The sequence below is a fragment of the Chrysoperla carnea genome, chromosome 5, assembly GCF_905475395.1.
Source record: "Chrysoperla carnea chromosome 5, inChrCarn1.1, whole genome shotgun sequence".
Lineage (NCBI taxonomy): Eukaryota > Metazoa > Arthropoda > Insecta > Neuroptera > Chrysopidae > Chrysoperla > Chrysoperla carnea.
The window spans coordinates 22,526,271-22,544,059 of record NC_058341.1 but is presented as its reverse complement, the minus strand read 5'-3'; the positions used below and the strand labels follow the sequence as shown (position 1 = coordinate 22,544,059).

Below are 17,789 nucleotides of genomic sequence, written 5' to 3'. Positions count from 1 at the left end.
AAATACAAATTATTGTAGAATCGCTTCAATCACCATCCCTATCACAATCACAAAGTTTAAATTTTTCAGTGAAACCTACCTTGCCAGCTGTTTCATACATGACTTGCATCGTTGACTGAATTGTTCGTTTTAACTCCTTCTCACGTATACCCCGTGCTTGTAACTTATCCAAAACCTTCTGTAATTGCTCAGTATCTTTTATACGCCACCAACCATAACGTAAATCTTTAGGCACCGAAGCTAATTCCACTTTTTTCGGTAAACCATGTTGCTTAATATATTCTAATAGAATACTTTCCTCTTGGGTCATTTGTAATGGACCCGGACTATCACAATTCGTATGAGTATTAAAATTATTATTTGGGTGTGGAAATACAGGAATTTTTAATTCAGAGCTAGTATTAATATCTTTTTGGGACATTGTTAATCCAGGCATGTCCCATTTATTACCCGATGTTAATGACACACCTTCACATGTTCCCTCCTTATTTGTTAAAATACTAAACCATCGATTATTGTTTTCTGCGTCTTTTGATTCGTCAACTTCCATAATACTTGGTGTGGATGGTTTGGGAGTTGATGATTTTTGTGGAGTTTGTGGAGGCTGTTGTTCCTGAACAGGATTAGTATTAGGTGTTGTAGGAGTATTTGGATCTTTTGGTTTACATTCAATAGATACAACACCATCTGGAATTTTTAAAGAAGATGAGCTCGTATCGATTATTAAACTTCCCGAATTTTGTTTTTCCATGCATTCACCAAGATTTTTAAATAAATTACCTATATTACCAGAATTCACTAAATATGAACTGGGAATACATTCCTCAATATCTAATTGATTTTTGATCAAAGTCTCAATATTTTCTTCTTTAATATTCTCGTTTTTGATTTCCGATTTAATTTCATCTTTACAAGAAATTTCCTTTTTCATGAATGATTTTATATCGGGGATAGTTATTTTCGGTTTAAATTCTTTATCTTCGTTTTTAATAAATGGTGTTTCGCTATCGGCGTTTGAATGATTCAATTCTTTATCTTTGTGATCCACGTGATTTATTAGCAGGGACGCTGCTGAGATTTTTTCTGGTTCCTTAACATCTGTTGGACCATTTATTAATTCTGTTGGTAATTCAGCTTTGATTGGTTTAAAATCGATATTTGGAATTTTCGAATTCTCATCTTTATCCATTCCATTTATTGATGTATCCATTTCGAAGTCAGCAGGAGTACTTGCAGCCGTTGTACGATCGTCTTCCGTATCGTTCATTTGATTATGCTTTTCAAAGATGTCAGGTTGTGCTGATTCCATGCCTTCAACGAATATACCACCAGCTTTTGGAAGACACCAATAACGTCTCCAATATCTGTCTTGTCCGTAACAAGTCGCACGTAATTGATGAGAGGATGCATTCAGTGATTGTAATTGAACTTCAGATGCTTTCAGTAATTTATCCAATTTTTTCGATAATTCTTCACCAGATAATTTTTTATCCTCTTCCTGAAAATAGTAAAAAAAATTATTTAAATTTTTGTTATATGTCAACTTTTTCAATCTTAAAATTAATTAACTTTTAGTATTTTTTTGGATTCTTATTACTAATGACTTTTTAAGGTAATTACAACCCGAAATTCGCAAATATCGCTTTTCATATAATTTCAAACAATATGTGGAAGCGATTATAGATTTGAACGTGAAATGTTTAAAATTATACCTCTTCTGGTTGTGTAGCTACACTTTCACTGTCACTTAATTCTTCTTCTTCGTCATCTTTATGATGTGGTGAACTAGCAACAGTTGGTGTTGGTGTAGGTGCTTCACTTCCACCACCATCTCCACCTGAAGATCCAGCGGCTGGTGATGGAGCAGCAGCAGCATTAGCTAATTGAGCTGCTTGAAGTTTTTCTGCAGCTTCACAACGAATCTTTCGACTATGAAGCATTTTTAATCTAAAAAAATTTAATTTACATATTAAATATGAAGCTACGCAGTAATTAAAATCATTGACCACATACTTCCTGATTTTAGCATCGAGTAACCACCGTTCTTTACGAAGCTGAGAGACATGATCTAAACTACCTTCAATCTGTCGACATACAGCTTTGTTTTGTAACAATTCATTACATAAAAATGCGAGGATAGCAGCTTTTTCAGTTGGATTTAAAGACAGGAAAGGTTTATCCTAAAAAATCGAAATTATAAAAAAAATTGCCAATCTTTTATAATAGTTTAAAACTCCTAGCTTACCTTCAAGCTATCAGCCATTTTCCATGTTGCATTTTCGTGTAATAATTCGAAATAAGTGGCATTTTTAGCCGATGATGTTGGAATATCAGTTGTACTCTGATGATGATCATTCAAACGTTTATTATGCTCCCTTTCAAAATGAATACCTGCAACAAAAAATTACCTCAGCAATGCTTCCGTATATTCGAGAACCTGACGAGATTTGAATTGGGTGGATTAAACGGCTTTGATAGAGATTTGGATATTGGAATAGATAAAAATCCACCGTTCAGCAGATTTCATTAAACGTATTTGCCCCTCCATGTTTTGCACTCAAAGTATGGCATAAAACATAAACTTATTTGAAAATTAGTGGCGTATCATTATGGTTTAAGTAACTATCCAATTTCTAGAAAATACTATCACTGACATAAAGAGTAAAGTAAGCTTATACTAATCGTCTTACCTGTTAGAGCTTTAACTTCTCCAGTTGCATTAGCATATAAATAAATGCGCAATACTTCACTAATATTAGCATGCGTAATATCGGCTTGTCGTAATGATTGGCCCAAAATAGTTGTATGACGGGCTGGATTAGGAATACCAGGATCTTCTATGGCACATACCAGAAGATGTGTCATCACCGACAATAATTCTTCTTCAGCCTCAATCGATAAATTCAACAATGCTGACTGCATTGAATTTAATGTTGGTAATGAATCCATATCTAAATACAAAATTGATTGTTATACTTCCGCTTATTTTCTTATATCGAAAACTCTGCAAAATAACTTACCAAATCCTAATGTTTCACCGAAGTTATGTAAAAATTCAAACACCATTATGAGATCGGCAAATGCTTGACCGCATAATTTTAGACCAGCTATTCGGTCATACCGTGGTAGTTGACTGTTTTCTGTACAACTTAATTCCATATCATCGCATGGTTTTCGTAATTCAGCTAATATTTCCATTTCTTGACGCCGTTGTTCTAATCGACGTTCCTTTGTTGCTTGCTTTTCTAATAACGCTTGTTGCTTTTTACGTTCACGTTCTTCTAAACGCTTACGTGCTTCTAATGATTTGACTAGTGCCATATGCTGTCTTCGACGTTCTCTTTCCTAATTTAAAAATTTTTATAAATTCGTTTTCTATCTTTCTCATATTATGAACTTTTCCAATTGATAATGAATCAATAACAAGTACAATCGAATGCAATAAAAATGAACCAATGAAACAGTGTTAAATAAAGATAGTTGATCGCAGATATAAATAATCGCAAATATTGATTTTCATTTTTACAAGAAAATTGTTAATATTCAAAATATTTCAGAATATATATTATAAAGTTATGTTGGTGCAAGTTACTACATTCGAATGTATACGAAGGCCCTTAAAGGTTAAATAATGAATGGGTTTGCTTGCTTAGGAAACAGAATATTACCATTCATTATTAACCCAATTAAGTTTAATTATTAAAATTTATTAGTGAAAATGGATATGAAAATGTTACTAACTTAAACCCAAGCAATACTATAAAGTTTTCAAAATCGAATCATGCAAAAATTAATCAAAACCTTATCCCAAAATTATTTATGATAATTATAAATAAATGTAAGGTTCTGGATTACTAAACAAAAAAATTAAATTCATTCCAAAGAAATCAGTTCACTTGCTGGACAACCAACTGCTGCAAAAACTAGTACCACAGCCTTGATAATTTTGACAAATATTAATTTATTTTAAGTATAGTGACCGCTGGAAGACGGTGTCCAATTTTGACTAAGCTTCAATGACTGGGTATAGATTTGTCTCATTGATATAAGAAAGATTATATGGCCAAATAACTTCTAGAGTAGAGAGTAGAATGACAGAAGTTTAATACAAAGAAAATTTTCTCTCTTACAGTTTCGATATGTTCGTTCGTAAATTACAAAATAGAGATAGAAAAGAAAAACGGAATAAAGAGGGCTTGGAACAAAACTATAACGGTAAAAAAGTATTGTCAATTGGAAGATTTATTGCACGCCCAACAATAATGAGATTTACACAAATTAAATAAGAGATCAAAAGCTAACAATCCATATTTCATTCACCGAGATGGTTCAAGTTTATATATATTTTACTGTCTTTTGATACACAAAAAGGACTATCCCAAAATAATTTTAAATAAAAATTTTGTGTAAGTTAAAAAATACTAAAATTATAAATAATTAAATTATCCAAAAGAACAAAAAATATTACTAAACGGTAATCTACAGTAATATGACTAAATTAATAAAAAATGTAGCAATTTAATTCTTTAAGTATGAAGAATTAGTTCCACCACAAGAACCAAGTGCAAGAAAAATGGAAAATTTGTGTTATTTCGGGACTCTTTATGCTTCAGTTTTAATTTTTCATATAATTAAAAAGATTATACAAGGGCACAGAACACAGTCCCGCAATAATGTAAAATATTGTCATTTTTACTCTAATTTTATACAAATATGCACTATCTTCATAGTGTGCTGAAATTTTTTGAGCTATCCCCCCTTTGCAAAGATTAATAAATAAATACCCTGAACAATACACGTTGCATGCATGCAAATAATACAAAAGAGAAATAAAACTGATATAAAGTAAAAGAAATGCAGAAAATAAAATACAAAGAATAAAAATTTTGCAGGTTTGTTTTTATGGAAGAATTTTACCGTACCAATTCAACAGTGTAGAGCATTTCACGTTGTTTATTCAACTCCTGCATGTATATCTATGGGAAAAGAGAAATAATACGATCTCTGTTACATCAAAAACAAATTCTAACAAACACACACTCACATTACCACTAAAATATAATTTCAAATACGAAAGTGATTTTGAATTATAAAATAAACAAAAACTAAATAAAACACACATTTCAATAAAATTCTAAAGTGATAATCAAAATTTAAGATTTTTAAACTAAACAAAATTTATATATTACACAAATACAATGAAAATGAGTTTTGTTCAATGAATAATATACATTTAAAGCCAATTCATTTCATATTATTAGCCAATATTTTAAAAATTAATCAGGATCGTAAAATTAATTTTCAATTAATAGTTTTTTTTCCTCAAATAAATTTTTAATTGTTGGATGCAGTTTGTATTAACGCTTTGATAATGTAACTGTAAATATAATTGAATAAGAGTGATTAAAAGCGTTTTAGATCCTTCCCCTGTAGAGCGAGTTCTATTGCAGTGCTAGCTTGTTTACGAGAAGTTCCCACATAACAAATGGGTTCAAGGTTACGAATTTAAACTTATTATATCAGATAAAATTTAGTAATCGAGGTCTGGTATAACAAGCCTGGTTTCATCTTAAGCCCAAATTATGAAGAAGATAGTTCAATCGGCAATGTCTGGTCTAAAGACCTATCATTTTTCTCCGTTTTACCTGAGTTAATCTTAACTAAGTACTGTTTATGAATCTTAATAATCGAAATTAACTATAACTATGACTACGGTTTGGATTAGCCTTATGAAAGTATCATGGAATATCATGTATACTAAGCCACGTTCAGTTATGACGGAAAAATTATCCGCTTTACGGATAGAAATTAGTTGCGAGCCTCTTACTAACAATTTTTTTCGAAAATTAATTCAGCTGTATCAAGCGTCCAAAACTATTTTATTTTCGAAAGTTTTTGGAAAAAGGCTCAATAATTATTATATTTACGATCCCAATTTGATTCTTTATCGTTATATACAAAATTAATTTTAACAAAATTTTAATCAATTTTTAAATTTTGGACACTCATTTTGGTTTAAAGTGCATTTGAGTTTGTAATTTCTAAAAATTTGCGAATAGATGACTCAATTGCTATTAGATTGACTAAATTTCGCAAATTTTTCCCACTAACATAACGTTTTTAAATTTTATTGTTTGAATAAGTGTGGTATACTTTTAAATAATAATGTTTTTTGAAAAAAATCATACCTGTTCTTTTAATAAGGCAGCTTGTTGTCGCTTCATTTCACGTTCCTGTAATCATGAAGATCATAGAAAATTAGAAATAATCATTTATTACCTACTCAAAAGAGTATCTAACAATTTTTCTCTTGCTATTTTTATGTCTGGGAATATTTGAGCTTAAATTATGCTTAATTCGATCGTCATTCGTATTTGAAAGGAATAATCGCAATAAAAATATAAGATTTTGAACTTGAACTTGAATATCTCTACGTTTTTAACAAACGATTAAACGAAGTTTATTTGATGAGGTATAGTTTTATATTTCTCATAATAATACTATAACTCATGAAATAAACTACAAAGCTTTTATTTAACGAAATTCAAACTCACATATTTATTATGAGTTCTTTTATACAGTGTGTCCCCGGATAGAGGTAACTATACTTGTAAATTGTCTTATTTTGCATTTTAAGAAAAAAAGTCATTCTTCATAAGAAGTTTTGCTTATTCTGAAAAGTATGTAGGAATATTTAAAACATTTAATAATGTATGGGGTAGCCAAAAATTTGGAATCCCTATTTTTTTTTTTGAGTAAACTACCTTTCGTTTTTAAAAGTTGACAAAATGCTACTAAAAAAAGTTACTCGAAATTAACAATTATGACTCTATACAAAATATCAAGAAGATCTTTCCAACTTTGATAAAGAGAAAATAAATTTTCTTTTGAATTTTCTAAACTAGTCCACAAATGATGCTATAATTAAAGTACACGGATCTTCTTGATATTTTGTATAGAGTCATAATTGTTAATTGCGAGTAACTTTTCTTAGTAACATTTCGCCAACTTATAAAAAAAAAGGGTAGTTTACCAAAAATAAAAATAGTGATTCCAATTTTTTGGCTACCCTGTACATTATTAAGAAGTTTCAAATATACCTACATACTTTTCAGAATAAGCAAAACTTCTTATAAAGAATGACTTTTTTTCTTAAAATCCAAAATAAGAAATTTTACAAGTATAGTTACCTCTATCCGGGGACACACTATATATAACGAACGAATTAAGAAAAATTTTTAAAAATTTGATTTTTTTCTTAGGAGTATATAATTATGTCATCTTATAATCTAATGTTTAGAATTTCGAAAAATACCGTACTTACTTCTCGAGTGAATTTAAAAGCCAATCGATCAAATTATAAATTGTACAATTCTAAAAATCTATCTACTCTTTAATAATAAAAAATATATATATTCAACGATTCATTCGAAACAATCTAAACCAGGAGATCATTGTATTAATTTATTCATTAATATTTTTAAATTGACTTAACAGGACAATTTGAATTCAAGGTATTCCTCGTTCGATCTCATTATAGCCCAACAATTTTGAATCCCCGAAACAAGAAGAGAGAAGTTATAAATTTGAATGCTATGTGTGTATGTCTGTCTGTGGCATCTTAATTCCTAAACGGATGAACCCATTTTGATTCTTTTTTTTTTTCGAATGTTCGACCATTGTCTTTATCATTTCGTTCGAGTGAGAAAAGCCCTCGAGTTGCCTTAATATTTTTTCATTACGAACTCCGTGTTATCCATCTTAGTGTACTGTGTTCCCGTTGATAAATAGTTAACTGCCTTAAGATAGTACCTTTCCCGTATGAGTAATAAAAAATTGTAGGTTTTTGTGTTCAGATGATAAATAAATTAGATATTCTACTCTATTCATTATATTTTGAATCGAAATAAATCTGAATAATTATTTTTTATTACTAAATATTCGATTTGGAAAAAAGTCAGCTTTATTTTGGGGTACTGTACCTGTATTTTTCGTTGTTGTTCTTCATGTCGTAGTTTTTCAAGTTCCTCTTGACGCTTGCGTCGCGCCTGAGACAAACATGCAAACAACATCCATTAACATACATACAAATCATTCATTTTGTAAGAATAAATAAAAATAAAAAAAGATTAAAAATAAATAAATATTTTCGACACATGCACTTATTCATATAAAAAACTATCTACACAAAACCAAATTTGTTTTAAAATTCTTCATGATTCAATCGGGATCTGTGTTTCAATACTACATTAAAGGCTTAAAATTGGACTCTACTATAGTTCAGAAATATTAACCATGTTGGTATTTAATGTAAAAGATGCCCCGTAATCATCGCGGGATACAGAGAATCTAAAAGCAGACAAATAGGCAGGAAGTATTTTGATTCGATGTACCCAGTAACGAAATAATTATCCGATAATTATAATTAATTACACTAATTATTAGTCGAAATTAATTTAAAAAAATAGGGGGACATCGAATGAAAAAAAACTATTTCTATTTACAAATTTTATTCCCTATTTGCCCCAATGTACATATTACGGGACATCCAGTATAGCCAGTTCATGATGATTATACTGAATTGACTGTGGAACGATGATTTCAAAATCAAGATTGCTGTAATGCGCATGCTTAAGAGGTAAACTATGTCTGAAATAAGACAATTGGTTTCTTTACGCTACCTACTCCCCAACTCGTACTTGATATAAAAATTCTATAATTGCAGAAATTAGCGACAAAATGTAATTAAATGTGCAATATTTTGGGACGGATTATGTCTTAACTGTGATTTATCATATGAATAAAAGATGGAGTTTTATCTAAAAAATAGTTTGCCATGTAAAAATCCACCTTTTAGCCATTATGACAAAATCCCAGCTTCTAACGAAATTGTCACTGTTATTAAACAATACAATTTTTTTTTTTTCGTTTTTGTCGCTAGTGAAAAAGAATATATTTCGTTTTGCGTTAAGGTCATTTGAATACATTTTTTCTGGATTTCTATGAGGGATATCTTAAAAAAAATTAATATGAATGGTGCATTCTAATCTAATAGGAGAACAGGTTCGATTATAAAACAATCTTGAATTACTTAATAAAAGCATATTTGATGACATTTTAAGCCTTAAACTTATAAACTTTTACTAAAAGAAATAACTAAAAATAATTCTAAGAAAACAGACCAGTCTGTAAATGTAAAATGGAAATAGAAAGTTAATAAGAAAATTTTTAGATATTTATTGAGGTTATGAAGGGGTTCACCAGGAGACTAAATCTAGTCTCCTAAAGTTATCGATCTGGGATGTGAATTGATGAATTACAATATCTGTATTTAAATCAAAGCAGATATAAACGGGAGTTTTCTCATTATTGTGACGACATACGATGAAATTAATTGTTTTCTCAAGGAAGATCTTCGACAATTGAACTTCCTGCGAGTACTGCAGGAAATTCCAATAATCACATACTTCGATGATTACCAGTCTCCGAAAGGAGGGTAATATCCTTAAATTTGCTTCTGTATTTTTTAAGAAGATTGTATTAATTAATTAATTAAAGTTAAAGATTTAATTTGGTGGATCCTTTTACAAAACCACGGAAAAACAAAGAAATTCTTTATTTACTTATTAACTTTCTATTCGCATCTTTTTTCAAGAAAATACAAACTGGATTAAAAAAAACATAAAAAATTGAATCATAAAGATGGTTGTTATTGATTTTGATATTATCCATGCATATTTAAAATGATAATAAATAACATAAAACGGATTACATGCAATTACAATATTATTAATAATTAAATAGTAAGTTAAGTATGAAGTAATATGAATATGCAGTGGAAGGTATGTTATATATTCATTCCATGCATGTAATAAAATATACATCATATCATTAATCCATTATTATTAGGTATTATTAAAATAGATATTTGGTTATGGTTTATATTATCAAATCACATACGTCAAATTGTTGCCTAAATAACTTACTTAATTAAAACGGGGAGTGTTCATACAGTATTACAATACAAATACATTACTCAATAAATCTCAATATTTAATTATTTTTTTAAAAAGAGAAGAATTATCGAATATTTATAATTCTTTGTTTGTTTACTAAATTTTGTATACAAATTTAAACATTAAAGTCGATTTACGATTATAATTAATGTTTATGTTTAATTCGTCTATCGCCCACTTCAAAAATCAATTATTATTTTTCAGCGTGTCACTTAACGCAATAGGATGTTATTGCACACTTTGAGAAAGCCTGGCGTAAACTATAAAAACAAACAACTTGTCGAGTTAATCCTCAGAAAAGCGAATTAAAAATTCACGTATACCAATTATTTAAATTTCGCAATGATAAATTTTAGAATTGGAAAAGTCTACCTTATAGAGAACTATCAGGCTAACTAACAGTATTTTTTTAATGCTTTTGTGCAGGATCTCCTGCGCTAGCAAAAGTTGAGAAAGTAATAATTGTATATTTTTATTTTATTATTAACTATTTCCTAACAACTATTGGGAAATTTTATCAGGCTTATTTCAGCTTAAAATAGCAAAGAATCAAAGAACTAAACTTTTAAAATGAGTAACAAGAACGGGATATCCTGTTTTTAGGTTGCTTTAGAAAATACTATGTACTTCTCAGATATATAAATTAAACTTCTTTATCTAGTTTTATGAATATCCCTTTTTTTATAAAAAAAAAAGCCCTTGATTTATTAAATAGACCACGATCATTTTTAAATTTATATCGAGGCCAGCTGGGATTACAAATTCCCAAAATTAGAAAACATCGATACGATATTCGAACATTGATTTCAACGAGTGGCAATTTTTTAGTAAAATACACATTAAATGAAATGATTTTTCTCGATTCTCTAGATATTGAAAAATAAATCAATTTGTACTGAAGGCGATGCCCATACTTTTTTGTATTCGTGTAGCCTCTGTTTTGATATTACAAAAAGAAAAGAGAGAAGTTCGACTTTCAAACCGATTTATCAATGTACAAAAATTTTAACGGTAGATTTCAAAACTCCTTTATGGAGTCGGGACGTAACACTAGATAATTGATATTTCGACTTTTCGGTGAGAAATAAAAGTGAAAACGATAAAATTGACGATAAATTATATAATTAAAATTGAGATTTACGATAATAATGATTTCAAATATGATAAAATTAATATTTTACAATTTTAGCATGAGGAAAAACAATAAAATAAACAAAATTATACTTGAATTCTAATTCTATGTTTTTTCAATTACTGATAAATATTTTTCATACTTTTGCAATAATAACGTACCAAAGTTGTATAAAAACATTTTTTTATTACAGTATTAATATGGTGTGCTCTTTTTTATTAATTTATTTCTTTAAAATATTGAATACTGTAAGTTACCAAGGCAATAAATGGTAAATGTGGTAATTAATTATGTGAAGCTTAAAATTGATGTTAAAACAATTCGTATCGCTATTTAAAATCATTTTAATTTAATTAAAATATTTACAGTGTTGTTACCTCTGTGGTTTTACCATTAAAATTACTGGTTTTACTCTTCCTTTTTTGGTAGACAAAAATTTTTTTAGTGTGTGCATAATTTAATATTTTAATATCATTACTTTATTGAAATTTTGTGATATCGAAATCGAAAAATGTTCTGGCAGCAGTGTGCCTAGTGGTTTTCTATCGACTGTTTAATGGGCTTGAGAATTGAAAGCAACACTGATTTGCGAGCCATTATTTCACATTCTTGGCTTACGTATTATTTTCTGTATATTAATATGAGAGAAATTAGAAAACCAATTGTGCGTTAACCAGTTATACAAATGCATTTGTATAATTTTGAGGGTCAATTAAAGAAAATTCCATAACTTATTTTCACAATTTAAATTTGGTCGTCGGAACTCAGTTTAGCAAATTTTTTTTATGAAATAAAATTTTCTAATATCATCGATAAATGTTTTAATATCCCTTTTATGCTTCACATAATTTGCGTAAAAGTGTGATTTTTATTTTTTTAAAAGTCGAGTTTGTTTTTAGCCATATTAGATTTGTGTAAATATACAATGCCATGTTGTTTTTTAATGTGTATTTTAAATTTGTTTCAAATATTCCATGTTTTTAATTAATAAATTATTATCCCTTGATGTGTGATACGATTATTATTGATTCCCTTTCTTATACATAATTTTTGGGTTTCTTTTGGGTTCATAAAAGCAAATTACAAGCATTATTATTATGATTTTATCAAAATTAGTTTAAAATTATGGTACGCCATTTAGTACTGTAATAAACAGCAAATAAACTGGTTAGCAGGGGATTTTAATTATTACTGATTCTTTAGTTTCTAGTATACTGAAAATATTGAAAAACAAATTGGCCTAAAATTGAATAAATTGTAACAGAAGCAATTTAACGTTTCCCTCTTGAATATCATCAAATTTAAAACGTATCAAAAATCCGACAAAATCGATTCATGGTATATTGACGTCAGAATAAAAAAGTATTGGATTTTAGTGCTAAGAAAGACTCTATCTAGGGATAGAAAAAAAGAACTATTGTCAGAACGCCAAATATAGCATAGCACATTAAAATGTATAATAAAGCATATATCTCCTCTCTCTTTAATCATTGAAATAATCAGCTGTCTTTATCAATAGGATAAAGGAGCAGCAGAAATATAATATTGCCAATGACATCTGGAGTCTGTGGCGATCAACTCTTAACTTTGCTGTCATATTTACATAATATTTATTTATTTTTTGACCTCATAATGATTATAGTGTACATCCTACTTTGAGAGTCAAATTTTATGACAAAATTCAGTGACGGATTAACCATTATGCGAAATTGGTAACTGCCTAGGGGCTCCGTAAAGCTAGGAGCCCCATGAAAGGTCAAAAGACAAATTTGTACGAGAAGGGCGTAAAGTTGATTTACGAAGACTAAGAAAAAGGGGAAACACCAATTTTTATAAGAGCCGATAAGGTGCTTTACGAAGACAAAAAACACGGAACAATGATTTTCACACTGCCTAGGGCCCCCGGAGAATTGTATTTCCCGTCAATGGGTTTTGTCGGCTTTTATAAAGATGACAAAGGAACGTTAAAATTCCTACTGGATGAACTTATTCATGAGCGGATGCTACTTTCAGTATACTATAATTCTTTTTATCTCGGCATGAAATAATTTTTGTATTCAGTTCAATTGATAAAAATAATACAAAATTATACTTGGAAACTAAATTATTATCATTTTTTGAAAATTATTAACGCCAAGATAAAAAAAAGGAAAATTTTTTGTACTACAAAAAAATTTATTGACATACCATAATACTATCTGAACATGGCAAAGAACTTTCCGCCAAAGATGAATTAAATTTTTTCTGTGATGAATTCGCTAAATCGATTATAGTTGTTTTATCAGACTGTTGGGGTGTTGTATTATTATGATCACCACCCCAATGATCCCCTTGGGATGACTGCTCGTTGCAACCATATGCAGTTAAGATGTTGTCGCGATTTTTCCAAATGGTTGCTACTGTTGAGCTAGCCAATCCCAGAGCACGGGATACATCGCTTTTCGTTTTACCGGCCTCGATTTCCGATATTATTTGCATTTTTTGTTCAAGTGTGAATGCTAATCTTTTACGTCCCTAAATGTGGAAATTATATATTTTGGCTATTTTCTTTTTGGTTTTTAAAAATATTTCTACTCCTAACATTCATTTAACAAGGTCTTATTTTAAACAAATTAAAAATCAACGATTTGCTGAATATTATTTGAATTAAAATAAATTAATTGCTTGAAAGAAATTTATTTTAAAGAATAGTAGTCTCTTTTGGGCTGACATGTCTTTCATTATGACAGGTGTTCTACAGAAGTAACAAATTTTAAATTCTTACATCACGCCGTTTTCGAAATAAATTTCTATTACTAGTCAGACAAACGAACATTAACATTTATTAAAAGTCCTAAAATGAATGTATTCCATTTTCCGGAATCCTAAAATGAATGTATTTAGCTTTTAAGCATAGTCCACTGATGAACAATATTATGCAATAAATAGATTTTATTTTAATTTTTTCTAGATTTCGAGCGCTTATAAAAGACGAAATATCGCGAATGTATATAATAATGTTATGGGTTTCTTGGGAATATAGGACACAACGAAGTGTATTTAATTAAAATTGACAACGTTTCGACATCAATTGGAACTTTTTCAAAGTTCTACAACAAAAACATTAAATCAAGTTTTTCTATTTTAATAATTATAACAATAAAATTTTAAATAATTATTGAAACAAAAAAACATACATCAAATATTGTTAATATTGTTGTAGAGAGCCTTAAAAAAGGCCCAATTGTCGTCAAAACTTTGGAAAATAAAAAAATTAACTAAAGACACTTTATTTGTGTACTACATTCCCAAGAAACCCAAAACAATATCAACTATCAAGGACAGAGACAACATTATTTATAATAATAATATTTATGAATTTATTTCATCTAAAGTTGGTCGAAATTTTAGAGCTCTTGATATTCAACATAAATTTCTTTCATGATAATTTAATTGAAAAAAATTGTCAATTACAAAACAAAAATTCAGCAAAACGTTCGATATTTGAGACCTGCCCCCACAGTAATAAATAATAGCGACTTATTTTTGTTTTACCTAATATGTGCATTGAATGAATTTTACTTATCTGATCGCAATTTAATAACTTTTTGGATGGTTTTGATACTTCCTTTGTAATATCAATTACACATCAATTACAAACAAAAATTTTGGAATATTCAATGTACATAAAAACAATATATAATAAATATATAGACATAGAAAATAAATATAAATTAACTACATTTATCATTATTTTTAAATCAATAATTAATATTAAATAGGCCAGTCATTATAGTCAAAAATAATCTTACTGCTTTGGTTTTACTATTGGAAACATCGTTTCAATAAATTTCTCTGTCAGTTATACAGTTCAATCGAAATGAGAATCAAGAGCCATCAAAGACGTCGGAAAATTGAAGAAAAAAAAAACAACATGTTAACTTTTTTGCAAAAATTCTTGACTTTTTTTTAAACAATTATCTGATTCTCGTAAAAAAAGAAAGTAACTTGAAAATAATGACTGTTCTTTTTTTGAAGATTCTTTAGAAATGTATTTTTTTTCAAAACTAAAAGATTCTCTATCCCTGATGAAAAATTCTCTAATGACGGGGCTACAATAGAAATTAATTATTGATTTAAAAGTGCAACAATCTTCAGTAACATTTATTTTTGGTTATCCAAAAATAGAATGCTTATTTTTTTGGACTTAGAGTAAGTATTAACTGAATATTATTATCAAAAACAAAAAAATTAAATCAAAAAATAAATCAAAAAAGACACTGATGAAGTTATAACAAAAAACACGACAATTCAAACATAACAGAGAAAAAAACACATCATTCCATCAAAAACAAAAGAAATCAAAAATAGGAGAAATTTATTATCAATAAATATTTAAAAACAATACATTACAAACCTCAAGCATTTGTTGATTACGCATTTCACGATCACGTCGTGCAGCTTCCTGTTTCTCAGCTCGCTCAGCTGGTGTTGATTTTCGATTTGATGATGATGTTGATCCACTAGTTACATGATCGCTACGGATTTTATTTGATTGATTCTGTTGATTCGATTGAGTGGAACTGGATGAAGAAGAGGATGATGATTGGGCTGTAATAGTTGTTGCACTTCCATCCCAATTACTAACGGTTGCTGTGATTGATGTTGCATTAGCAGCAAGGGCAGCAGCGGCTGCTGCTAACGATGAATTTGTTTCGTTTGATATACGTGCATGTCGTTTTGCTTCACGTATTGCTTGTTGCTGTTTTGCTAATTGTATACGCTGATCAACAGTTATTGTTGATTTTAGTAATTGTTGTTTAGTTAATGCACGTAAATCTTCTAATCTAAATCAAATCAAACGTTGCAATTATTGTTTTGTTCAAAGTTCTATAATCTGCCAAAAAAGTAGTAAATGTGGATATTCATTCCTATCTATATATATTATAAATGTGAAAGTGAGTTTGTTTGTTGGGTTGTTACGCTTTCACGAATAAACTACTGAATGGATTTGAATGAAATACAATAATATAACTCATACATCAGAATAACACATGAGCTATAATTATGAATATTTTAATAAATATTTTCATAAAAAGAAGAGGGATAAATATTAGCAAGGCAGGTGAAGGGTATAACTCGGTCTTTATTTTTAAACCCAGTGAATCCCATAAACTTTCGGTTTTGGAATTAGACGTAGGTTTGTTGATTAACATTGTATTATTTCCCCTAATTTTATGATAGCCTAAAACTAAAAAACGACCAGATTTGACAAACAATTCGTGGGTTATCGATGACCATACTGTATCATTACAAAGAAGAGAAAATTTAATCGAATTTAATTCTAAAAAGCAGCAAATACCATTGAATAACGAAAAATTTGATCCAGTTTGCACTGCTTTAGTTCCCGAAACAAGTTTTTCACAGAATTTGATAATGAAATTGAAATTTACCCCAAAAAGCGTATATAAAAGTGTTTTATAGACTGTGAAAAACGCTATGTTAAATACTTTCCATCGTACTTTTTTGACAGAGTATTATACTTCCATTTTCAAGTCATATAAACCCAAACGTTACTATATATTACTTGGAAACGGAAATAAGAAATTAAAATTATTTAAATGTAAAACCTTTTTGCAACATCCTCATCAGACATTCGAATAAATTCACCATCATTTGCCAATTCAGACGGTGCTGGTTGTAAAAAATCACCAATTATTGGACGTGTACTGAATGTGAAATTGTCTCGCGTTAACTCTGTTACATTATTGGATTCCAAATACTAATAAAACAAAATAAATTAGATAAATAGACACACAAATATAGACCATAGAGATATTAGGTGGTAAATACAAGGAAATCATAAACGTAAAGTATGAAAAATACCATCCTTGTCTACCTCTTAAAGGTTTTAAATTGTAGCGAAATTCCTATTCACGATGGTTAGAGCAAATTGATAGAAGCCCTACACTCAGCTCTTTTGCCATTAACCGAGAACAAGAAGAATTAAAGACATTCTCGTCGAATTTCTGTGATTTGCTACTACTGAACCATAATATCTCTATGGTATATCTGTCTAAAAGATTCTTATCTATAATCATAAAATAAATTTTTATATTAATTAACAAACCTGAATAATTTCGGAAATTTGTCGTAATTTTCCTTTTGATTCAGGTGGAATATAATAAACATCACCTTTAATACCACCATTTTTACTTAAACCACGTATAATTGTTTCACGCTTCCAACCTTTTTCTAATGGAATACGTAATTCCGTTTCGTCGTAATATTTTTTCTTTTTGGCATTTGGACCATTGTCCATTTCACCATCGGAATCAGTTAAGTTTGAATCAGATAAGTTCTCTGAATCTGTTGATACTTCCATATTGCTTGAATCACTTAAAGCACCTTTTAATTTTTCCTAAAATAAATCGATATTAATATTTTATTCGAGAAAAAATTATATTTCTATAACCTTCTAAGTGAATGATTATTTATAGACGATTCTTTGTTGGATATTAAACAATTACTCATATATCGAAGAATTCGAAAGTCGATTTGAGCATAATAACAAACCATAAATATTGAGTTTTTTGGAATTTAGAGTAGGTTAGAATGGGTACGAAATTTGGTGTACTTCTTTCATCTCCAACAAAGATTTT

General features: G+C 29.0%; 1 protein-coding gene across 12 annotated transcripts in view; it reads right to left on the bottom strand.

Annotated features, from left to right (window-relative positions):
* The window catches only part of LOC123301018 (bromodomain adjacent to zinc finger domain protein 2B), a 57,653-nt gene that overhangs the window by 11,493 nt on the left and 28,371 nt on the right, over positions 1–17,789 (bottom strand). For 6 of the 12 annotated variants that reach the window (XM_044883730.1, XM_044883733.1, XM_044883731.1 and 3 more), the window contains 13 exons: positions 17,258–17,548; positions 16,758–16,909; positions 15,545–15,974; positions 13,336–13,662; positions 7,983–8,048; positions 6,189–6,233; positions 4,923–4,976; positions 3,021–3,345; positions 2,691–2,951; positions 2,246–2,391; positions 2,014–2,180; positions 1,713–1,947; positions 80–1,498 (listed from right to left, as the gene is read on the bottom strand). In XM_044883730.1, the coding sequence (XP_044739665.1) occupies positions 80–1,498; positions 1,713–1,947; positions 2,014–2,180; positions 2,246–2,391; positions 2,691–2,951; positions 3,021–3,345; positions 4,923–4,976; positions 6,189–6,233; positions 7,983–8,048; positions 13,336–13,662; positions 15,545–15,974; positions 16,758–16,909; positions 17,258–17,548 (3,918 nt within the window). The remainder of the gene's footprint in view (positions 1–79; positions 1,499–1,712; positions 1,948–2,013; positions 2,181–2,245; positions 2,392–2,690; positions 2,952–3,020; positions 3,346–4,922; positions 4,977–6,188; positions 6,234–7,982; positions 8,049–13,335; positions 13,663–15,544; positions 15,975–16,757; positions 16,910–17,257; positions 17,549–17,789) is intronic. The other 6 variants (XM_044883732.1, XM_044883742.1, XM_044883735.1 and 3 more) reach the window with 5 other exon arrangements.